Consider the following 25,798-nt stretch of genomic DNA (forward strand, 5'->3'; position numbering starts at 1 on the left):
ACAACATATGAAAGGAGAGTGTTCCTATAAAGTGAAGAAGTAATTGCCATTATTTTGTAAGGGAAAATTTTTTGAGTGTTCCCAGACCCCAAATATAACCTACCACATCATAAAAAATAACACATAAAACCTAAAATAACACTAACAAATAGTTTTCACAAACACAATTCAAAGCTCTGGTGTACAGTTTTATGCTGAGATGCTGAGTGTAGTTCCCAGGGAAGGCGCTTGGAGATGACACTCTCACTGTTCAAGTGTGCTATGCTACCTTCTTAAGGACTTGCTGCAAAACAAATGCTGAATGCTACTGTCACTTTTCACCTTTTTTTGTAAAAGTAAAATTTCTCTTTGGATTTCTTTCATGTAGTGAAAACAAGTACTAATGTTGATCTTTTGCTAAAGCAAAGTGGCATAAAAAGTAGAGGATACTAGTGTTTGCTATTTTAATGAGTTTTAAGTGGAAAATTTATTGACATTTATTACAATGATACAAGCATATTTGGCTGCTAACCAAAATGTTGAGGTTTTGAGTCTTCCCAGAGGTGCCTCAGAAGAAATACCAAACAAAAAATCAGCCAATGGAAATCCTATGGAGCAAGTGGCCATCGTAACTCAGAATCTACTCCATGGAAACTTTTTAATATATTTTGATCTCTTTCTGATTGGTTGACAGTGGTAGCCAGGCACCATCTAGTTCTTCTGGTCTCAGGGTCATGTAGGCTGAGATTTGCACAGTTCACTAGTCCCTTGGCCTAATTATTACCTTGTGTCTAGACATAGATTTTGACAATGGATTTTTAGATACAATATCAAAAGCTTGAGCAAAACAAGACAAAACTGACAGATTAGACTTCGTCCGAAATCTATTTTGGAAAACAAAACTAAGGCAAGTTTCATTTTCCCCATGACTTCTTAAACACTGTGGATAGTTAGAACAATTATCTTGTCTAAAGACATGAAAGGAGAAAGTGCAACTGGAGCTGGAGCTGTAGATAGTGGGTGGTTTGTGAGAGTGACCAGACAGAAGCTGGGACCTCTGTTAAGGCCAAAAACCAACTTAGATGCCTGGCTCAGCAAGGGATCCATAAGTACACCCCTAGGTGCCAGGCTGCCTTGCCAGGGCAGAGGAGGGCAGAGTGCAGGGGTAGGGCAACATTGTCTACAGACCTCTTAAGAATGCTTATTTTACCCTTTGCAACATGAACATTATTCTCTTTAGGAATATAGCAACAAGGAAAACATTAATTCATTTTATGTATCCTCTATTTTCCTTAAATTGGTCATCTGTCTAAATCAATAAACCAATTGCCTTTGAGTTGATTCCAAGTCATGGCAGCCTCATGTGTGTTACAGTAGGACTGCATTCTGTAGAGTTTTCAGTGGCTGACTTTTTGAAAGTAAATTGTCAAAACTTTCTTCCAAGACATCTTTGGGTGGACTCAAACTTCCAAACTTCTTGTTAGTAGTCAAGCATGTTAGCTGTTTGCACTACCCAAGGACTCTTGTAAATCAAGGGGATAAAAAGACAAATCAGTTGCTCTCAAATGGCATAAACCAGTAAGAGCTCCATTATTGACTTGAAAGATTGACAGTTCAAACTCACCATGAGGTTCTTTTTAAGAAAGGCCTGGCAATCTGCTTCATAAAATTCACAGCCTTGAAAACCCTATGGAGTATAGTTCTGTTCTTTATGCATGGGATCACTATCTCAATCAATAAACATTAAAAATGTATCTTTTTCCTTTACATATCTTGTAAATTAAAACTTTTTTTCTTTGTGCTAGTAACAGCCTATCAGTAATATTGGTAGTTATTGAGTACTTATAATATCTGTGCCCTGTAATGCTTCTTACATAAAAGAACTCATTTAATTCTTGTAACAACCCCTTGGAGTAGGTCTTAACATTACCTCCATTTTATAGATAAAGAAACTGAAGCTTGTAGGTGCTAAGTAATTTGGGGAGATTACACATTAAGAGATGGAATTGGGATTCAGTTAAAGTGACCTTCCTCTAACTTCCTAACTCATTACCACTGTCTTCCCATTGTGTGATTCTGTCCTGAACATGCTTCTCATAGCTCTCTTCTGCTCTCTGGAAGTCATCTCTTGTACTCTCATACACACATTGTTATCACCTGAATGTAGCAGAGCTCTAATGGGACTGCGAGAGCAAAAAACCATAATGTTCCTCCCTGAAATGTATAATATATATATCACATTGTGGTTTAACTTTCTTTGCTGTTATAAAATCTAATAACTTTTGTCTGGCATCATCACTTTCCCATGTATTTCCAATTCTTCCACATCACTGCCAGTGTTTCCTTTTTAGTCATAATTATTCTGAAAACAGCAGTCACTTCTTATGCTTTCCTTACACCTCTGTGTGTAAAATTATCAAGTGGGCCATATCCAGACCATCTCTGAGGCTCTGCTTTGAACACAATTAGAGTTCCAACAGAAGTCCAGTAAACAAGCTTCTTCTAAAACTGCAAATAACTTTCCTAGGGGTCATTTTCATTTTTAAAGGGAGTTTGTAAACCCAAATATATGTGTGATTGGCTGATTGTTTTAAGTTTCTGTATATGTGCTGGGCTCCATGTAGATCCCTTGTCTTTTTGGAGCTTTTCAAGCCAGACATGGAAGTATAGGAAAAACACCAGCAACTTGGCATACATGTTTCTGATAATTTTCTTTATTAGGCTAAGCAAATATATGTGGAAAATGCCTGTTTTAATTCTGAAAAGAAATCACACATGATATTTCATATCAATCAAAACTACATACTACCATTATTTGTTACTCTCTACTGGCTTCCAAAGGAGCTCTGGTAGCATAGTGCCTAAGGCACTTGACTGCTAACTAGGAGGCTGGCGGTTCAAATCCACCAGCCACTCCTTGGAAGGAAGGTTGGGCAATCCTACTTCCGTAGTGATAACTGCCTCGGAAACCCAAGGAGGGGTTGCTAGGAGTCGGGGCCGACTCGATGGCAAATAACAAACAAACAAAAAAAACTGGCTTCCAAATGAATCTTGGTGCTTTCCAAATAGGAAAAACAGATATAATAAGGTTTGTATTAAAGATAAATGGTAAAAATTGAAAAAGCACAGAAAATATGCAGATGGAGTTATTGCTATTGAATATGTTGATTGCAGAGCTTCCTAGTACCCAGGGCAAAAGAAAAAAACACGATGGAGCTTGAGATCTTCCCTACTTGCTAAATAAAAATGCATGAAATTTTTAACAAAAACTTCTTTCTTCTGGGGCTAAATTTAAGATTGATCTTAATTTAAAATGATCTTACATGAGGGACTGTTGAGTGATATACAAGATAATAAATAAGAAAGACTAGGATCTGCAGCACATGCAGAAGAAAACCCCATATGAGTAATTTTGCTTGGTGCTCACCAAAGCATATCTCTAGAATAGTGGGTCTAAAGAGTTGAATCCCTGTTTCAAGAAAACTTTTCATTCAGAAGCTCATTTGGTGGAATTTATCAAAAAGGGGCTGCGCTAGGTAAAACAAATGGTGGAAGTCTATATCCTACTCTTGGGCTACCTCCTTGAACTCCCACAGGAGTAATCTACCCTTTGCCTCCAGAAAATAAATTTGAAAACAGAAGCACTAAGGAAACCTTTCCCAAGATATGCACAATAAAAGTCTCAAGGGAAAGGTCTTCTTGGTTCATTAGATATGAAAGCACTTATATCTTTCAGAGAAAATAAAACTGCACATTAGTATATTAGAGCATTCTAGCCATTCTATTCTGTAATGATTTTTTGTTTCTTTATATTGGCATTTTATGGCATAATATTATAGCATCTGAGAAATCTTCATCTCAAGCCTCCCAATAAATGAACAATAATCCTTGTTTACAAAGTGCTACGATTTAGGCTTCTCTGGTCAGATCCTTTCATAGAATTATATTTATCAAAAATATAGACATGTAACAGAAAGTAAGATTTTTGTTTTGTTCTTTAATTTGGTATTTTACAAAGGGTATTAACTAAAACTTGTGCACAGACAAAAACACACCTCAGATCATTTTATTGTGATATGTATTACTAATAAACTACATAATAATACAAGTGATCCTCAGCCCCTTCTTCTAAATTTATTTCCTTTTAAACTTATAGCAACTCAGCTATTCTGGTTTTCAGTCCAGAAATGGTGAAAGAAAAATAATAGTTTCACACTGATAACCATAAGAACTGAGAGCTGATAATCTGAAAGCAAAGTCCCTACTTAAAGAACAAAGGACTCAATTGTGAACTCTGACAGCAGTGAAGGTGGTTAGGAGTGTAGTGTGTAAGGTGACATTTTGAAAGGCACCTGTGGAGAGAACAGAAAGATGATCGTTCTTGTAACAGTGCACCCAAAGCATCAAAAAGGGCATGTTGCTTTAAAAAGCAGAGAATTATGTACACATTTTAGGAACATTTTCATTCAAAATAAAACATTCAAAATAGGTCTGAGGTTTGGGTTCCATGATTCTACAGAAAAATCCTCTGCACTTTAGGAAAACGGGCTCATGAATAATTCATCCTCAATTAAGGTGTGCATTTGAAATATTTTGTGCTCTAGGTTTATTCAATTTTTATCATATGCTTTGAAACAGGTTCTCTCTAGTGGTCTTATGGTTGCTTTGTCTGGAAGATGTGATCAAGAGATCCTTCGTCTCCTGCTGCCATTCCATGAAGATGAAACATTTCATTTTGCAGTGAAGGAACTGTGTGCCCTGCCAGCATCAGAAGTGTATTCGCTGATTGTGTTGATGAGTCGAAACTTGAACCTGCGGAATTTCATCTACAAAGTGAGGAGACAGCAACATGAGTGGGGGGTTGGCCTGAGAGGGTAGTTCTATATTCTACATTGGAGCTGTGGACTTGAGCTAAGTTGAAGACAGGCTGCATGTGTTACAGAAAGAAGACAGTGGGAAGGCCCTGCTGCAGCCTGGGCTGCACACAGTGCCATTTGTCTGTTGAATTTGGTGAGGTTTAGGAGGCTTATGGTGCTCAGGAAACCTTCAGGTTGTTGGTGGTCTACACTCTTAACTTCCTAACTCAGAAGGACCAACAACATCATTGCCTTGGCTGTCAGTCTCCCCTCCTCTTTATGGCTGCCTTCTGGGAGTTTATCTGGGAAAGCAGCATAGCACCTGTTTATTCTTTAGCTGCTTAGTTGACTGCTACCTTCCCAGTCAGGGACTGCTCCCATGCATCCTGGATTTTGGCCTCCTCTCCCTATTGTGCACACAGATGTGATGTACTCCTTTGCTCTCCTTAGTGTCTGTAATTGGAAAATATGTGGTGGTAGTGGTTGAGGTGAGGTGCAAATGGTAGGCCTCAAGTCCCTGTGTGTATCTACTTTCTGCCCCACAGAACTCTCACACACATCTAAGGATCATCATGCATGCAGGAAAGAGTTGAAAATGGAAGGCAATATATCTAGTCTGAGGACAGGTCCAAAGGGCATCAAGTGGACACAACCCAGTCCCCACTTAGCTCTCCTGCTCCAAGGTGGCTCCCTCTCTGAGGTTCCACTTTCTGGTCTACACTGATTGACTCTGTACTTACCTTTCCAGAAATGTTACCCTTACTCTTGGTGATTGGTCTCCTTCCAAGTTCTGCTGTTCTCCGCCTAGGGATGTGTGTCACAAAATCCCAGTTAATCAGAGATGCTTCAAAGATTACAGTAGGACAAAATGGCTTTAGGCATCCACAAACCAGGATAACAGTCATGGGGTTCAGGGGAGAAAAGGGTTGTCCCTCCAAGTCTTCCAAATTGTCCAAGGTGGGCATATACATTCTAAGGCCAATTTCCTTCATAATCTTCCTCTCTATTACTCTAAAAATTCAATGGATAAATGCTAGATTACACACATATACGCACACACACACACATTCCAGAAAGAAGTATTAATTTTAAAACTAGTACATTGTAAGCCCATGAGGAGGATAAACATTTTCTAAATGTTACCATAATTTTCAAGACTACTTCTATCTCAGTAGGATTAATACTTGAAACTCATGTGCAGAAGAATGTTAGTTCTGCATTTGTTCACTGCCCCATCCCTGATTTCCAATATGCCCTTTGAGGGCTCCAAAAATTAGAAACAGTTCCAGTGATGAGCCACATGTACCTTAGTGGCCATTCTATTATGTGCACAAAGCCCTGGCTAGACATTTAATATCAATACTTCTAAGGGCCCAACTAACTACTTTGCTAAAGGCCATTGTCCTCACCAAGATTTCTCTGGGGGAATTCAAACTTCCAGCCACAATAAAAGTGACACTTCCATTAATAAGAATAGATCCTTCTTCTCAGATTCTTTTTATATGCAAGGTTCTGTGAAAGTTGATTAATACATGGTATTACTTGGTGATAAGTGAGCATTTCAAAATCAACAAACTGATAGGTATTGCAGCCAAGACTCAACTACAGCTTCACCTCACTGCAGAGTGCACTTGGACGGCTCTCTGCCACAACTATACATTCTGAAGGCTTTTGCAAAACATCATTTGCTATATTAATATGGCATATGCATCTGCTCTGTCAGTGTTGTGACTCGATTCTAGTCATTATCCACCATAAGTCAGGGTCTCTGTGTGCTACTTCTAAAGTGAGGCCGTAATTAGGAAGAGGAGTAGACAGTGACAAAAGCCTCTGTAACGTTTCTATTGCTTGAGCTGTAGCCATTGTCTTAAATGACAGAATCACATTATTATTAGCTTCGTGTGTCTGAGAAAGATTGAGGTGTTATCTCAGGGGCCTTGTGGGTCAGCCACAGAGCCAGCTAAGTGGCAGTCACAGAACTTTAATGAGAAAGAATAGGAATTTGAAGCAATGACACTTTGAGTCCTTGGCCTGAGTCTGAAAAACTGAAGATTCAATATGCAAATGGCACACATAGTGAAGGAATTTGCTGCAATTTTTCCTTCTGTGGAAAGAAATTTTGGCAATTGCTAAAGGGACAAGGAGGCCGTATCTTCCAACCTCCTCTAACCCCACAAAAGGAAGACAAACTCACCCTCAGTAGCCCAAAGCCTATTCCTGCCAGGCCAGACATGTTGCCTCCCTCTAGCCCTTTCACCAACTCTGACACCAACCATTCCTCCCGCAGCACTCACCACCTTTCTGCTGGGTTTGATAATTCACTGCAGTGGCCACACAGAACTCACAGATTATGGAATTTATTACGGAAGCACCAGGTTGCAATTCAAGTTCAGGAAAAACGCTCAGTCTATCTCAGCCTACTGTCTATCTGCCAAAAGTCTCTCAGTCTCTCTCCCAGCAGTGTGTATCTCTCTCAGCAATGCATGTCTCTTGTGTCTCTGTCCCAGCAATGCATGTCTCTCAGGAGTGTGTGTCTTTCAGGAGCGCCTTTCCCTCAGGAGCACATTTCTCTCAGCAGCACCTCATTTGCAGCCATCATTCAGAGAGAGTTCTGCCTCTAGGAGGCCTCCTTTTGAGCCTGGCAGAGTAGCTAAACTAGCCAATCATAAAATCTGAATTATAAGCACCTGAGAGAGAGCGAACTTCTCAGAACAGTGCATAGTGCCACGCCCAACAGAAATACCACAGGTAGATAACTTTTACAATCAGTAACTCCTCAGTTGCTCACAGCAAATTCCACCATGGAGTTTACAAAGACTTATGGATAGAAAAGCCACACTAAGAAATTCACTACACCACAACAATTTATCAATTCATTCAACAAATACTTATTAAGCAATTAATATTGCCAGATAAGCATTCTATTCTTTGTAGGTGCAAAAATTACCAAAACAAGTAATTGTCACTGCTTTCATGGAAATTGCAATATAGAACAAAGAATATATTGTTGTTGTTTGGTGCCTTTGAGTCATCGCTGACTCATAGCAACCCTATGCACAGCAGAATGAAACACTGCCTGGTCCCACGCCAGCTCTGCGATCCCTGCTATACTTGAGCCCATTGCCTCAGCCACTGTGTTGATACTTCTCCTTGAGGGCTTTCCCCTCTTTTGTCAACCCTCCACCTTACCAAACATGCCATCTTTCTCCAGGGAATAGTCCCTTCTGATAACATGATCAAAGTAGGTGAGACGAAGTCGGCCATTTTCCCTTCCAAGGAGCATTCTGTCTGCACTTCCTCCAGGATAGATTTTTTAGTTCTTTTAGCAGTCTGTGGTACTTTCAGCATTTTTCACCACCACCACAACTCAAAAGCTTCAATTCTCATTTGTTCTTCCTTATTCATTGTCCAGCTCTCACATGCATATGAGTCGATTGAAAATATCATGGCTTGTGTCAGGCATACCTTAGTTCTCAAGGAGATATCTTTGCTCCTCAGCACTTGAAAAGAGGTCCTTTGCAGCCTACTTGCCCAGTGCTATATGTCCTCTGATGTCCTGACTGCTGCTTTCATTGGTGTCAATTGTAGAACCAAGCAATGTGAAGTCTTTGACAACTTCAAACTTTTCTCCATTTATCGTGATGCTGCTTATAGGTCCAGTTGTTTTCTTTATATTGAGATGTAATCCATACTGCAGACAGTATTCTTCAATCTTCATCAGTAAGTGCTTCAAGTCATCCTGACTTTCAGCAACCAAAGTTGTGTCGTCAGCATATCTCAAGTTGTTAAAGATTCTTCCTCCAATCTTGATGCCACGTTCTTCTTCATATAGTCCAGGTTCTTGGACTGCTTGATCAGCATATAGATTGAATGAGTATGGTGAAAGGATACAACCCTGATGCACTCCCTTCTTGATTTTAAACCATACAGTGTTCCCTTGATCTGTTTGAATGACAGCCTTCTGGTCTATGTACAGGTTCCTCATGAGTACAATTAAGTGTTCTGGAATTCTCATTCTTCTTAATGTTATTCACAATTTGTTATGATTCACACAATCTAAGGCTTTTGCATAGTCAATGAAACAGAAGTAAACATCTTTATGGTATTTGCTTTGAGCCAAGATCCATCAGACATCAGCAATGTTATCCCTTGTTCCATATCCTCTTGTGAATCCAGCTTGCACCTTGGAAATTTCTCTGTCAATATAACACTGCAACCATTTTTTGAATTATCTTCAGTAAGATTTTATTTGTGTGAGATATTAATAATATTGTTCAATAATTTCCATATTCTGTGGGATCACTTTTCTTTTGGATGTGTACAAATAGATCTGTTCCAGTCAGTTGACCAGGTAGCTGTCTTTCAAATCTCTTGGCATAACTGAGTGAGTGCCTCCAGTGGGGCATCTGTTTGTTGAATCATCTCAGTAGGTATTCCATCAATTCATGGAGCCTTGTTCTTCACCAATTCCTTCAGTGCAGCTTCACCTTCTTTCTTCAATACCATTCATTCTTGAACATATGCCACCTCCTGAAATGGATGAAGATCGGCCAGTTCTTTCCGGTACAGTGACTCTGTGTATTCTTTCCATCTTCTTTTGCATCATTCAATATTCTGCATCAATATTTTGCATCACTCAATATTCATTCTGCATCATTCAATATTGTGCCCATAAAATCTTTCAATATTGTAACTGGAGGCTAGAATTTTTTCCTCAGTTCTTTTAGCTTGAGAAATGACAAGCATGTTCTTCCCTTTTGGTTTTCTGACTCCAGGTCTTTGCACATTTCATTATAGTAGTTGGCTTTGTCTGCTTAAGCTGCTCTTTGAAATCTTTAGTTCAGCCCTTTTATCTTGTCATTTCTTCCATTTTCTTTGTCTACTCTCCACTCAAGGGCAAGTTTTAGAGTCTCTTCTGACATTCATTTTGGTCTTCTTTTCTTGTCTTTTTAATGACCTCTTGGTTTCTTCATGGATGATGTTTTTGATGTCATCCCATAATTATGTTTTTTGGTCATTGGTGTTCAATGCATCAAATCTGTTCTTTAGATGGTCTCTAAATTCAGGAGGGATATAATCAAGGGCATATTTTGGCTCTTGTGGATTTGTTTTAATTGTCTTCTACTTCAACTTGAACCTGCAAATGAGTAGTTGATGGTCTGTTCCACAATCAGCTCCTTGCCTTGTTTTGGCTGAAGATATTGAGCTTTTCCATTACCTCTTGCCAATGATGTAGTCAATCTTATTCCTGTGTACTCCATGTGGTGAAGTCCAAATGTATAGCCACCTTTTGTGTTATTGAAAAAAGGTATTTGCAATGAATAAGTCATTGGTCTTGCAAAATTCTATCATGCGATCTCCAGCATGATTTCTGTCACCAAGGCCATATTTTCCAACTATCAGTGATACTTCCTTGTTTCCAACTTTTGAATTCCAGTCATCAGTGATAATTAACACATCCTGGTTTCATGTTCAGTCAATTTCAGACTGCAAAATTTGATAAAAATCTTCAGTTTCCTCATTTTGACTTTGGTAGTTGGTGCATAAATTTGAATAATAGTAGTATTACCTGTCTTCCCTGTAGGTGTATGGATATTATCCTATCACTGACAAGATTGTACTGCAGGACAGATCTTGAAACATCCTTTGTGTTGATGAATGCCATGCTGTTCCTCTTCAAATGGTCATTTCTGACATAGTAGATCTTATGGTTGTCTGATTCAAAATGGCCAGAACTGGTCCATTTCAGCTTACTAATGCTTAGAATATCAATTTTTATGTGTTCCATTTCATTTTTGACAACTTTCAATTTTCTTTGATTCATACTTTGTACATTCCTTGTTCTGATTATTAATGGATGTTTATAGCTGTTTTTCCTCAATTTGAGTCATGCCACATCAGCCAACGGAGGTCTCAAAAGCTTTACTTTATCCATATCAGTAAGGTATGGTTCTACTCTGATGATGAACCTCTTTCCTAGTCGTATTTTGAGAGTATCCAACCTAAGGGGTTCATCTTCTGGCACTGTATTGTACAGTGTTTCTGGGCTATTCATAAAGTTGTGCAGTCATTTATCAGACAGTGTTTTTCTACTACTTATAGGGTTTTCCCTGGCCCATTATTTGAGAAATGGATGGCTTCTTCATTCTTCCTAGTCTATGTCAGTTTGTAAACTGCATCGAAACCTGTGCACCATGTGCAACCCTGCTGGTGTTTGAAACACCAGTGGTACAGCCTCAAGCCTCACAGCAACATGCAAGCCACCACAGTATGACAAATTGACAGACAAGTTTGTCTCCCTTAGCTGTTCGAAAACTCCGCACACTCCCTTTATGTGGATCCCTGACGCTGCTCACTCTGTCATCCCCCTGGCTTTTATTTTCCCCTGAACAAAATATATACAAATACTAAATAAAATATACATTATTATTAGCCTCATGCATCTGTGCAAATTGAGGGGTGATATTGCCAGATAGGTTCTATTTTCTGTAGCTGCAAAAATTGTCAAAACAGGTGATTATCACTGCTTACATGGAATTTATAATCTAGAACAAAGAAGATACAAACAATAAATAAAAATATATAGGTGATAATAGCATCATTAAGGTTTTGAATGGTCCAAATATTTTTTAAATATCTGGGTTAAAAATCTCTTGGAACCTCCATTTCATCATCCATAAAATGAGCCTTTTAATGCACATGCCAAAAGTGTTAAGAAGATAGAAATTTTTGTGAAAACTTTGAGTATAGTGAAGTAGTGAATAAAAACTGTTTTACATGTAAGAACTGCTTTATTTTGTATTCTTCTCAAATGTCCACTTCAGTACCTCATTGTTATAAAAAAATATTTTGAAAAAGATTTGAATTTTAACAGTAGATCACATTGGTTTCTGGTTTACATTTTAATGATATTGGTCCATTTTAATGTGACCCAAAACACTGAGCTATGTACACTCTAGTAAAGAGGATTGTTATATCTTAGAACTTGAATATCTCTGAAGTATAAGTGACTAAAATCAAATGATCATGTTTTCACTGCTCAAAAGATAGTTGTGAGAGTAAAGATAGTATTGGATATTTTTGGTGTTTTCTTTCCCTCTTATAAGACTCTGATACCTTCTGAAGAAAATAACTTGCTTGACTCTCTGTTGGATGTGGTTTCCAGCCTCAACTCCCTCTTTGTCAAATCCCAGCATGTCCTTGAATACCTTCCTGAATTTCTTCAAGCATTTAAAATTACAACACTGCTAGATATGCCTACCTTTCAACAGGTATGTATTTGATGTTTGCAGTGGAAGAAATATTAAAATTTTCTCTTTCTTTATATTTGCTCTTTTAATTTTTTTTTTTTAACTGTGATTTGGATGAAAGTTTATACTGAGTAAATTAATTTTCCATACCGCAGTTCATATACATTTTGTTTCATAACATTGACTACTGCAGTGACTTTATTTTTCTCCTTTTTTATTTTTTTATTTCTCTTCTTGCTTTTATTTCTGTTCTAACAGCTAAAATTTGCATTAGACAACAGAACATAAGAAAAAAAAAACCTTTAAATGGCTCTGGTGGTAATAGCATGACAAAGAGTAAGGCCTCATATCTCCCTAATTAACTGGATGAAATAGATTTTGTTAATCCACATTCCACCAATTAGGAGGTTGTGATAGTTGATTCATTGTCTGTGAAGTAAGAAATGGTCAAATCAATTATTATTATAAATGAGATTTCAAGAGACTGCTTACCTTATTTCAAAGAGTAAATTCTCTCAAAAATACTACATTTATTTACATATAAATACTTGGCTTATAAATTAGAGATCATTCACTTAAAATACTTAAAAATAAATTTGGATTAGGTTAGTGGCTTCATATTAGGTTTTGCTTGAAATGTTTTTGCCTGGGCTGGAACTGACTAAGAAAGAGGAGGAGCATGGCACTATCTGGAGTTAGAAGTCTGGGATAAGGAGCAAGATTACAATGTCCTTGAGCTACCTTAAGGAGCTCTGGTGGCACACTGGTTAAGGAATTTGGCTACTAACCACAAGGTTGTCAGCTATGTGGGAGGAAGATGAGGCAATCTACTTTTGTAAAGATTTATGGCTTTGGAAACCCTAAGGATCACTGTGAATTGGAATCAACTCAATGGCTGTGGATTTGAGCTACCTTAGAGGCAGCATGTCAATACGTTCATCAGCTAATGCATAATTTGAATAGATGTCATTTATCTGGGTAATTTGGCAGTATAGACACACATTAAGATTATTAATGAGTCTGAGTTAGTGATACATTGTGATTAATAGTTTATGACTGGCCAAACAATAAATATTCTGGTGTGTGTGTGTGTGTGTGTGTGTGTGTGACATTTTTGTCTTCTACCAGGTATATTAGCCAAAAAGGTCTTTGCAGCTATTTGAATATTATTCTAAGGATAGAAAAGACTAAAGCTGGAATTTGAACATCTTGTATATTTAGTCAAATGAGGGACTATATTTTCAGAGGAAAGTGAGGAAACTATATTTAGTTACTACTTAATTGCATTTCTTTTTTCTTACATTCTTAGGTTTCACAAAATGGCCAGTCCAGAAGTTCAACCTTTGGTTCTTTTCAGTCTGTGATGAAGATGGTGTGCAAAGAGCAATCATCTTTCCTTAGCAACTCTAACACATTTATTAATTTGCCCAGAGTTAATGATCTCTTGGAAGGTGACAAGGAAAAATTCAACATTCCTGAAGATTCAAGTAAGACAATGGCAATCTTTATTGGTTTAGATTAATTTGTATGTTAATAATTAGCCCTACTTTCTAATGAATAAGGAGCTCAGGTGGTGTGGTGGTTAAGACATTTGGTTGCTCACCAAAAAGATCAGTGATTCTAATCCATTAGCTGCTCCATGGAAGAAAGAAGATTTATAGCCTTGGAGACCCAATGGGGGATGCTACAAGTTGGAACCAACTCAAGGGCAGTGAGTTTTGTGTTTTGGTTTTGGTTTTAGACTGAATAATCACTGTAGAAGCCTTATACATACTGGCGAAGAATTTTCCACCTTCATCATTTTACCTTTACCCTCATTTCTATTGAGGCCACCAAAAGCTAGAGGGCCCAATGACTTTGAAAGCCCCTAGTACTCTGAGCACATACTAGTTCTCTCATCTGTGACACTAAGGAATTGAGTCTGAAATGCCTAACATATCTGAAATCCAGCCTCTTTGCAATCTCTGGCTAACCAGTAGGGCGAGACATCTAGACAGGGAAACCTGGAGAATTATCGTGGCCCTTGCAAAGTGGCTATACTATATAACAAAGAGAAGTGGTGTGCCGCTTCTTATAAGTCACCTATTCATAAAGCTCAATGGCAACTGAAAGGTAATTGATATGTGGTTTCTCTGCTCTATCTTAACTCATTGCTGTACAGTAGATTCTGACTCATGTCCAGTGCATTTATTTCCCCATGTGGCCATTCCTCAGAAGGAAGGTTGGGCAATCTACTTCCAACCTTGGAAACCCAAGGTGGCATCGCTATGAGTTGGATCTGCCTCGACGGCAGTGAGTTTGGTTTTTTATTGTGATTTGGGTGAAAGTTTACAGAGCAAATTCATTATCCATTCAACAGTTCATACACATTTTGTTTCATGACACTGATTGTAATCCACACGATATAACAGCTCTCTTCCCACTTCCTTGTGGTTACCTTTTCCCTGTGTCCTTCTTTCCTATGCATTTAAACCCTTTGAGCTTTCTTCTTGCTCCAGTGTTGCCCTTCTGATCTCACATGGTTGATTCTTCTAAGAAATATACCTACTGGGTATAATTGTTTTCCTTTTCAGCCAGTATCTTGTTTTGCTGAGAGTTAAGCCACTGGAGTGTATTTAGTTTCAGGCCCGAAGGGCGACTAGAGGCCAAAATCTCAGAGGTATCAGCAGTCTCTACCAGGCTGATAAGCCTGGCCTTTTTTATGATTTTGAGTTTTGTTTCACATTTTTCTCCCACTGTATCTAGGATCTCCAATTTTGATCCCTTTCTGAGTTGTTGGCAGTGGTAGCCAGGCACCATCTGTTTCTTCCGGTCTCAGGTTGAGGTTCCCACGGTCCACTAGTTCCTTGGACTAATTATTTCCATGCATTTTTTGTTTTCTTCACTTTTTTTTGCTCTAGACTAGGACAGACTGATAGTTGCATCTTGTTGTTGTCATTGTTATGTGCCATTGAGTCGGACCCAACTCATAGCGACCCCTACTGGGTTGCCGAGGCAGTATCACTATGGAAGTAGATTGCCCAACCTTCCTCATCTTAGATGGCTACTTACAAGCTTTTAAGACCCCAGTCACTGTGCACTAAAGTAGGATGTAGAACAATGTTTTTATGTAGTATGTTGTGCTAATTGAGCTTGATGTCCCCTGTGACTATGGTGCTGAGCATATGGGCCCAGCAACTCACTCCCTCAAGGCATTTGGCTGGGACTTAGAAGTTATCATAACTTTACCGCATTGTTGTTGTTGTTATTTTGCCATTGAGTCAGCCCCAACTCATAGCAACCCCTTCTTGTGTTTCCAAGGTGGTATCACTATGGAAGTAGATTGCTCAACCTTCCTTCCAAGGAGTAGATAGTGGGTTTGAACCACCAGCCTTCTGGTTAACAGTCAAGTGCCTTAGGCACTATGCTACAGGACATTCAGTTAGTATATATAAATATGTATGTAGAAATATCATTTGCCAATCTTATGTGTAGTCATGGGTATATTTTCCTTTTTCTATCTATACCTGATCATTTTGTCTGTCCACTTAAGTGTACCTCCATAAATTAATGTTTGTTTTTACTGATAATGCAATATTGTGTTTGTAAAATGATTTACTTTTCTACTCTGTACCTCTGTGCACCTTTCTATGTCTTCATTTTCCTTAGTGTTATTGTGCTGGCCTTTCCCTTCAACCAAATCAATACATGTCTCTTACCTTTCTAGCAATTTTTTTTCCCCTCCGCAACCACCCTTCGTGCATTTTGAGTGAATGCATTTTAATTATAAAGGCAATTTAAACATGCTGATTAAGAGTAAGGGTTTTTAAGTTTTGACAAGATAATTCAACCACTTCCAATAACAAATTGTATGTCTTTGGTCACATTATTTTAATCTCTCTGAATCATGTTAGCCCCCTCTATAAAATGGAAACAATAATCGCTACTTCATAAAGTTGTTATGAGACATAAAGGAGATGATGCATATTAATTGCTTGGTAGAAATCTATTCTAGTGTACTGGTTTCCTATGCTGCAAAACAAATTACCACAAGCTTAGTGGGTATGGCAATACAAATTTCTTATCTCATAGTTTTCATGAATCAGTAGTCTGGGCATTGGTTAACTTGGTCTTCTGCTCAGGGTCTCCCAAGGCTGCATTTAAGCAGTTGGCAGAATTGATTCCTTGCAGCTGTAGAACTCCAGGCATCACATTCGAGGCCAGCAGGAGCATCTCTCTGATACTTTAAAGTCTCTTTTAGAGGGCTCATTTGATTAGGTCAGACTCATCCAAGCGAATCTCCATTTTGATTAACTCCAAGTCAATTTAATTAGATTTTCAAAAGCCCTTTATATAGGGATGTAACCTAATCAAAAGAGTGACATCCATCCTAGTCAGAAGTTCTGTCAGCACACAGGGAAAGGAGATTAAATAAAATGTGAATATCAAGGAGTCATTTCAGAATTCTGCCCACCACACCCAAGATCTGTCTTTATATACTTTTTGCCTGTGATAGAACTAAGGACAGAGGCATTGGTGGGACTGAAAAGATGAGAATGAGAATATCTAGAGTTGGAGGTGTGGGATGAAGAGCCATATTAACAATTTTCTGAGTTACCTTAGAGACATCATGTCAGCACATTTATCAGCTGATGTATCATAAAGATAAGGGTCAAATACTCTGGGTAATTTGGCAGTATAGACATACATTAAGGTTGTGTTGTTGTTGTTTTTATGTGCCGTCGAGTCAGACCTGACTCATATAAACCCTTCATTGGGTTTTCAAGGCAGTATCACTATGGAAGTAGATTGCTGCTTCTTCCTCCTGAGGAGTGTCTGGTGGGTTTGAATCGCCAGCCTTCTGGTTAGCAGTCAAGTGCCTTAGGCACCATGCTACCAGAGTTCCTTACATTAAGGTTGTTGTTGTTGTTGTTGTTGTTATGTGCCGTCGAGTCGGCCCCGACTCATAGCGACCCCTCCTTGGGTTTCCGAGGCAGTATCACTACGGAAGTAGGATTGCCCAACCTTCCTTCCGAGGAGTGGCTGGTGGGTTTGAACCGCCAGCCGTCTGGTTAGCAGGCAAAGTGTCGTTATTGCCATATTAATATTTTTTCTTGTATCTTTCCCTAATCCTTATTTCCTTTTTTTTTTTTTTAATTTGGCAGTCTTGAACGTTACGCACTGTACATCTAATCCATCCATCTATCCATCCTGAGGACCTGAAGTTGTTGGTCCTCTCACTTGTTTTATTTCAAATGATTATCACAGTAACTGTTAGATGATTATTAGTATCCTCATTTTCCAGATGACATTATAGAAGCCCAGAAAAGTTTGAGTGAGATGGCTCATGGGTGACAGATGTCAGGATTCCTTATTTCAGGTTCCTTATTCCATATACATATATGATTATGTCTTTTCCAAAGTCAAAATTTGTACTGACTATATGAAGTTTGGAACTCTGGTGGTGTAGTGCCTAAGGCATTCGACTGCTAACTAGAAGGTTGATGGTTCACACCCACCAGCAATTTCACAGAAGGAAGACTGGGCAATCTACTTTGTTAAAGATTTACCACCTTGGAAACCTAAAGGGGGTCACTATGAGTCAAAATGACTCAATGGCAGTTAAAGAGTAAGTTGCTAAAATATCAGTAACAACAGTCTGTATAGCTCAATGTTTCAAAATTCATTATATAATCATTCTCTTATATTTTAGGGGATTATTTCTATAAATTTTATAGTACTCCTAAATAAAATAGTTGTTTTTCTTTTGAAATAGAATATGTGGTAAGATGAAATGAATAGTTGCAATCACTACAACAGTCCTTTTTTAATCTTGTGTATTATGAATCACCATATCAAAGCTAAAGTAATATTTTCATTTTTAAATCTTCTCTTCAAGTATGAAGGAACAAATTATACATAAGCATGCCTTACAAGCTTAAAACCTTAGAATATTTAATTATTAGTCATTATGGTGAGGTTTCTTCATGAGATACCTATTGATTTAGATAGTTCAGTCAAATGAATATTCAATTGAAACCAACTAGCCTCACAACAATTATGAGAACCACCATGAAAAATTAATTGAATGAAAACAAGGTATTTATATATTAAAAGTAGTAAGTTTAATAGTTTGTGTAGACACAGAAAAGAAAATTCAGTAATAACCTGTAAAGAAAAATCTAATCTTGACCCTAGTATTGTGACTTGAATTGAGGATTTTGTAGATTTAAAAAGAGATTTATTTTTATGATCATTTTCATTGTCTAGTGTCTATGTCATCACTCATTCCTTTTATTGTTAACTTAGTTTGAAAATCCGAGGTTCATGCTTTCCTTTCTTTCAAATGATTGAAGTGGATAGAATGTTCTGATATTTCTTGTGAAACAAGAACTGTTAACACTGCAACAAGAAAAATGTATTCCTGAATTTAGTGCCCAAGTTGTGTCATGAGATAAATATATGTATTGATCATTTCTTGAGATATATTGTATTATGATTATGCAAATGAATTTTCCTATTATCTTGGGAGTTCTATATCATAAGTAATATGCATACATGTATATATATGGTTTTCTTTTCTTTCTTTCTTTCTTTTTTTTTTTTTTTAATGACAGCACCATTTTGCTTGAAGCTTTATCAGGACATTCTCCAGGTTCCAAATGGTGCTATAGTGTGGACCTTCCTGAAACCCATATTACATGGAAAAATATTGTACACACCAAACACTCCTGAGATCAATAAAGTCATTGAAAAGGTATGTTTAAATGAATGAAAATCTTCTAGACCACCATAAAAGCACTATACTGGGAAGAAACTTTTAAAAATGTTTAATATTATTATATGCATTGGATTACATACATTTTTCTTATGTTGATTAGCATTCATCTTGGTCTTTTTTTTCTCATTATTGCTAAAATTGGATTTGTTGGGTATAACTAGTGCATTGAAATTATAGAACTCTCATATTAAAAGTTGAGGGCCCTGGGTGTTGAAAACACTTTGCACTTGGCCAGTAACCAAAAGGTTGGCCATTTAAACCTACTGAAGTGGTACCACAGATTACAGAAAAGAAAGCCCAACTGAGCAATTCTATTGTGTAACACATGGGATCTTCATGAGTTATAGTCGACTTCAAGGCATTGGGTTGTTTTTTGTTTTGTTTGAATATTAAAAGTTGAGGAGGACTGTTTCAAGAAATCTAAAGGGAATAATTCCAGGAAAACTTTAAAGACCCAAAGTTAGCTATTTTTTGCTTGGTGATTATGGTGATGAAGAAAGAATCAGACATGATACATTCAAGCACTAAGTTAGTAGTTAGTGTTTCAAAAAGTGCTCTTTCCCAAATTATCTGTGTGGCTTTGTCTGCTTGACTCAATTGAGAGTAAACTGAGATTGAGAGGCCAAGATGAAGATTTCCAGTAAGAATTTGTACAGTATTGTAGTTCTGCTTGTTTTTCCTTGTTCTATCTTATGTTGTTCAACATCTCAAATTATTTAGTATAGTATTTTTTATTAATAATTGTGGTGGTTTTGTTTGTGTGTCAGCTTGGCTAGGTCTGGTTGAGTGGCTGGGCAGCTGGATGTAGTATTCCCCATGATGAGACTGGTAATCAACTCCATGGAGGAATCTACTGGGAGCAGCTGAGTCTGTTTCCTGTATTTAAGCAGAAGCTTTTGGGAGTGGTCTCTAGCCTATGGCACACTTGGACCCTGCATGTAGCCATGTCATTGCTCAGTAGCCTGTTATGCTCTGCCGACCTTGGGACTTACAATGGACTTAAGTTAATGGCCTGACAGTGTGGTTTGTTAACATCGGGACTGTGCCTTTTTACTTGTTCACCTTGGGGCTTCTCAGCCTCAGCAGCCAGTAGTTGAGTGAAGAAATGCCTCTAGCTCCAGTGGACTGGAGGCAGGAGGCAGAGCTGGACCCCAAGGTTGAGGGTCTTTCACCCAGCTCCTAGAACCTGGCATTTTGCACTTGGACTTAAAGCCTCCAGATTGTAAGAATAAACTCCTGTTTATTAAGGCCAACCCATTTGTGGTATATTTCTTGTCAGAGCAGCACTAGGTAACCAGAACAGAATTTGGTACCAAGAGAGTGGGGTGCTGCTCTGACAGATACCTAAAATGTGGAAACGAGTGGAGTGTGTCCTTGACCCGAGACCCTAGCAGAGAGACCTCGGCATATGACATGACAGATGGCAGGACAGACAGCAAGAGACTGACATGAGAGACAGCAGGAGTAGAGCCCAGAGACCTGCATGAGAGATGGCAGGAGCAGAGCCAAGAGAACTGGCATGAGACAGCGACAGCCTTACCAGCCCACGGAGGAGAAAGCCAGGTGCCATTGGGTAGACAGATTCCTGGCAGAGTGGGTTGCCTTTGGGCATTAATTGGTAGAGAAAACCAGCATAAAATGGAGTAGCAGGTTGGCCGGCCCATGGATCAAGAAAGCCAAGTGTCCTTTGGACAGAAAGATTTCCAGTGGAGTGGGTTGCCCTTGGGCATTAATAAGCAGAAGTGGAGACCAAGGAATTGGGAAGCAGAGCTGCCTCAGCCTGAAAGGGTAGGACCATGGCCTTTGGGGGTGGAATGGCCACGGCCCCCTAGGTTTCAAAGAGCCAGGCCTTTACCAACTTGGTTCTGGAGTGTGGAGCTGCTCATTCAAGTGAGCCAGTGGGATGGAGCCATAGCTGCTGCCCAAGAGTGAGGGGGAAGGGTGCCATGCCCAAGAAGGAGAGGAACGGGGCCCACCAGGCCAAGGGGGTAAGGTCGCCATTTAGGAACTAGGGAACTGGAGCCACCCAGTGAAGGAAACCTGTACAGATATCACCCACTGAAGATCTGTACAGGTGCCAAGTTGACAAGGGGTGGAATTGTGGTGGTTTTGTTTGTTGTCAACTTGGCTAGGCCTGGTTGAGTGGCTGGGCAGTTAGATGTAGTATTCCTTATGATGAGACTGGTAATCAATTCCATGGTGGAATCTACTGGGAGCAGCTGTATTTAAGCAGAAGCTTTTGGGAATGGTCTCTAGCCCATGGCACACTTGGACCCTGCATGTAGCCATGTCATTGCTCAGTAGCCTCCTATGCTCTGCCTACCTTGGGACTTAAAATGGACTTAAGTTAATGGCCTGCCAGTGTGGTTTGTTAACATCGGGACTGTGCCTTTTTACTTGTCAACCTTGGGGCATTAATTGGTGAAGAGACCATTCCATTTTTGGTATATTCCTGTCAGAGCAGTACTAGGTAACAAGAATAATATTTGAACTTTTCAAATGATTGTGTTGTGTTTTCTGGGGTCTTTGTTTTTTTTTGCCTGACAGTAGATTATACTCCCCTGTTACCTGTCTCACTCACTGCCATGGAGTCAATTTCAACTCACAGTGACCCCTCCTTGGGTTTCTGAGGCAGTGTCACTACAGAAGTAGATTGCCCAAATTTCCTTCTGAGGAATGGCTGGTGGATTTGAATGGTGACACATTACCTACCTTACATGGGAATAATATGATTTTTCCTGTCAAACACAGAAAAGGAGACATCGATTTCAAGTTCTCTTACAGATCAACTTTTAAGCTTTAAATAGAATTTACAACTTAAAAAACTGTTACAGAAGCATATAGGTACACCACTAGTTTAAACATTTTAAAAATAATTGTGATAAAATATACAATACAAAATTGGCAATTTTGCCACTTTTAAGTGTACAATTTAGTGACATTAATGACATTCACTGTGTTGCGCAAAACATTCTGTCACAGAAGCTCATTATCCCCTAATCAATGACTTCTTTTTTTCCTCTTTCTTCCAAACCTGGTAACCACTAATTTACTTTCTGTTTCTGTACATTTGCCTGTTCTAGATATTTCATATTGGTGAGGTTACAGAATATTTGTCCTTTTGTGTCTGATTTATTTCACTCAGCATAGTACTTTCAAGGTCCATCCATGTGGTAGCATGTATTAGGACTTCATTTCTCTTTATGCTTGAATAATATTCAATTGTACATATGTACCACATTTTATTTATCCATTCAGCTCTGGTAGCATAGCACCTAATGCATTTGACTGCTAACCAGATGGCTGGTAGTTCAAACCCACCACCCAATCTTGGAAAGGAAGTTTGGGCAATCTACTTCCTTAGTGAAGCCAGTGCTTGGAAACCCTAGGAGGGGTCGCTATGAGTTGGATCTGACTCGACAGCAGTGAGTTTGGTTTTTGTATATGTTGATGGACACTTGGGTTGTTTCTATCAGTTGACTATTGTGAATAGTGCTACAGTGAGCATTGGTGTACAGGTTTGTGTTCCTGCTTTCAGGTTTTTAGAGTACATACCTATATACCTAGAAGTGGAATTTCTGAGTCATGTGGTAATACTGTATTTAACTTTCTGAGTAAAATATTTTGAAAATGGAAACTTACAAAGGAAGAAGCTAAGGAAGAACTGTGCTCCCCCACCATCCTACCGTCTGAGATCTTATCAGTCATAGCCTTTGGCTCATTTCCTACAGAGCATGGGGCTGCATTTGCCTCAATGTACTCTCAATGGCATTTAGTAATTTTTATTACTATTATAGATTTTGAAAATGTCATTTTTGAAGCTATTTGCCAAAAGTTTGGTCTCTCACAATGAAGGAACGCTGATCTAGGTATATGCCAGAATTTTGATCTTCTGTTTGAATGGGGTCTCTTGCCCTGTGCTTGGGAAAGGCAGTTGGTCAGGCCTTGTATTACCAAGCTTTGGAGCCAAATCCTATGCTACTTGGATTTCCTTAATGTGTTATGCTTTTGAAGGCCTTGTATATTTTTGAAATTTCATAGTGAATTGTTCTGTATTTCAGCTTTATTTTAAATTTAGATTTTTAAATAAACAATTCATTTGTTTTTTATTGCTACATATTGTGTTGTGTTCTGTTGTACAAAAAGTATGATAGTCTCTGGTTTTGAAGGGCTCATCTTCCAGTAAGATAAGAGCAGACAGACATCTGCAGAAATAATTAGATACAATAGGACAAGAGATACATTCAATTTTGTCAGAGTCACAGAGAGGGGAGCAGCTAGACTCCTTGAAAAATGGACTTGGAAAAGCCATTAATTAGAAAGGAGGTTCTTTGTGGGCTTCTGTCAGGAGGAAGAGAGAGGCAGATCATACTAGATTGAGGGGATTGGAGGGGGCCAACATATCTTCTGAGAAGGATGAGAATTTAGAAGAGTCACCAAAAATTTGCAGGTTCTTGCTTAGGCAGAGCCAGCCTAAGCAACATTACATGGGCAGTAGTGAAATGAGTTGCCTTATTTTTATTTTTATTTTTTAATTTTTACTTATTTGATATGGCTAATGGCTTTGCATGTACATGTCCTGATTTTGTACTTGTAAAGCTACTTTATGATATTTTGGTGAAGATGAGTAATTCCAGATCTCAGCCATGGCTACTTAGTTTTATGAAAATTGGTTCTAGTCATTAGGCACATAGACTAATGTCCCACAGAGCTCCAGATACTTGAAACTTCTCCACTGTGTGATCTAAAGTAATACAGTCTGCAATGGTAGAGTGAGCAATGTTATAAATTATTTACTACTTAGTCTTATTCTCTTCATTGATTTATATTAGGTGGGAGCATATGAAATTGCCATTTTTGTAGTTTAAAAATGCATTAAAAATTGGCAATTCCATATTGTGCAATCTGTAATAGAGAGGGCAGCACCAGGAAACATGATGTTATGGTAAGAACCATGGAGTATGTTGGAAGTGTTCAATTTTGATTCTCTTCATTTCTGTCTGTGTGACCTTGGGCACAATTCTCTTCCCTTAAGTGACTCTTTTCTTATATCCATAAAATGAAAATCTTGGAAAACAATAAAACCAAAAAATCCCTGTTATGACTCATGAGTTGATTCTGATTCATGGAGACTCCATATGTGTTAGAGTAAAACTGTGGCCAACATATTTTCAGTCATTTGAAGGACTGCTCTTCAAGGGTGACAGGTAAATAACAGGTGAATTTGGAGTTTTTCTTTTCTTTTTTTTTTTAACCCATTGTCAGCAAGTTGATTCCAACTCTTAGAGACTCTATAGGACAGAGTAGAACGGCCCCGTAGGGATTCCAAAGCTGTAAATCTTTATGGGAGCAGACTGCCACATCTTTCTTCTGTGGAGTGGCTGATGAGTTTTTATCACTGATCTTTTGGTTAGCAGCTTTAACCACTGCACCACTAGGGACCCTTGAATTTGGAGGTAAGTGCTGATTAATTGGTAACTGTCACAGACAGTCTAGTTTCTTCATTTTAGAGAAATGAGTCTACTGAAGTATAAAGCTCATCAATTCTTAAGTGCAAGTGTTAATTTATCAAACAAATTCAGAGTAGAGATAAAAGGAAAAATATATTTATTAGGGGAAAAATTATCCTGACACTGCAAAGAGCTGGGACCGCATTTATGCCCCACACATATCATAGTAATTAGCATCCTATCCAGTCCCCGGAAAAGGACATCATGCTTGGTAAGGTAGACAAAAACAACAACAACAACAACAACAAAACAAAACCAAAAAACCTCACTGCCATCAAGTCAATTCTGACTCATAGCGACCCCCTTCAGGTTTTCAAGGCATTAAATCTTTATGGAAGAAGATTGCCCAGTCTTCCTTCTGTGGACTGGAAGACAATTCATTTGTTTTTTATTGCTACATATTGTGTTGTATTCTGTTGTACAAAAAGTCTCTGGTTTGAAGTGCTCATCTTCCAGTAGGATAAGAGAAGACAGACATCTGCAGAAATAATTAGATACAATAGGTTCTAATTGGCATCAGGCAACTGTAATCAATGCAATTGTTCCATCACTGCAAACTCTAATAGGTGAGTTTGAACCTCCAACCTTCTGGTTAGCAGTCAAATGCCTTAGACACTACACTACCAGATAAGGTAGAGGATCAATAGAAAAGAGGAAGATCCTTAACAAGATGGATTGACATAGTGGCTGCAAAAATAGGCTCAAACATAGAGATTGTGAGGATGGTGCAGGCAGGACCAGATAGTGTTTGTTCTGCTATGAGTCGGAGCCAACTTGACAGCATCTAACAACAGCAACAAAAGTTCTTAATCCATAGGAGTCATTTACTAAATGTGTTATTTAAATGAGCTTTCGCATCATAATTATAGTATGACTATACTTGGGAGTTCTGGTGGTGTAGTGCCTAAGGCATTTGACTGCTAACCAGAAGGCTGGCACTTCAAATCCACCAGTCACTCCTCAGAAGCAAGATTGGGCAATCTACTTCCATAGAGATACCACCTTGGAAACCCAAGGAGGGGACACTATGAGTTGGATTCCACTTGACAGCAGTGAGTATAGTATACTCTATCACTACATTCCATATATGGTATATTAATAACAAAGATAAATAAACAATAAAATAAATATTTGCTGCTTTTGTTAATATAACATTTCATATGACCTTTTGAGATTGGCATTTTTCATTCAGTGTAATTATCCATATGGATGCATATTTCATCAGTTCATTTTTTTTTATTGCTTAATAACATTCCATGCTATTTATGTACCACAGTTTGATAATCATTCACACATTGAAGGACATCTGGGTTATTTCCAATTTTGGGCTATTGTGTTTTCTGTGATTATTTTTATTTGCCTTCTTCTGGTAGCATAGTGCCTAAGGCACTTGACTGTTAACCAGAAGGCTGGTGGTTCAAACCCACAAGCCACTCCTTGGAA

General features: G+C 38.4%; 1 protein-coding gene across 1 annotated transcript in view; it reads left to right on the forward strand.

The window, feature by feature from the left end:
* Positions 1 to 25,798, forward strand: part of ABCA13 (ATP binding cassette subfamily A member 13) — an 888,443-nt gene that overhangs the window by 193,593 nt on the left and 669,052 nt on the right. Inside the window, 4 exon segments of the mRNA XM_007944147.1 lie at positions 4,618 to 4,812; positions 11,942 to 12,106; positions 13,395 to 13,572; positions 18,682 to 18,821. Of these exon segments, the coding sequence (XP_007942338.1) occupies positions 4,618 to 4,812; positions 11,942 to 12,106; positions 13,395 to 13,572; positions 18,682 to 18,821 (678 nt within the window).

The sequence above is a fragment of the Orycteropus afer genome, unplaced genomic scaffold, assembly GCF_000298275.1.
Source record: "Orycteropus afer afer isolate SDZICR_OR568_19922 unplaced genomic scaffold, OryAfe1.0 scaffold00121, whole genome shotgun sequence".
In the NCBI taxonomy this organism is placed as follows: Eukaryota; Metazoa; Chordata; class Mammalia; order Tubulidentata; family Orycteropodidae; genus Orycteropus; species Orycteropus afer.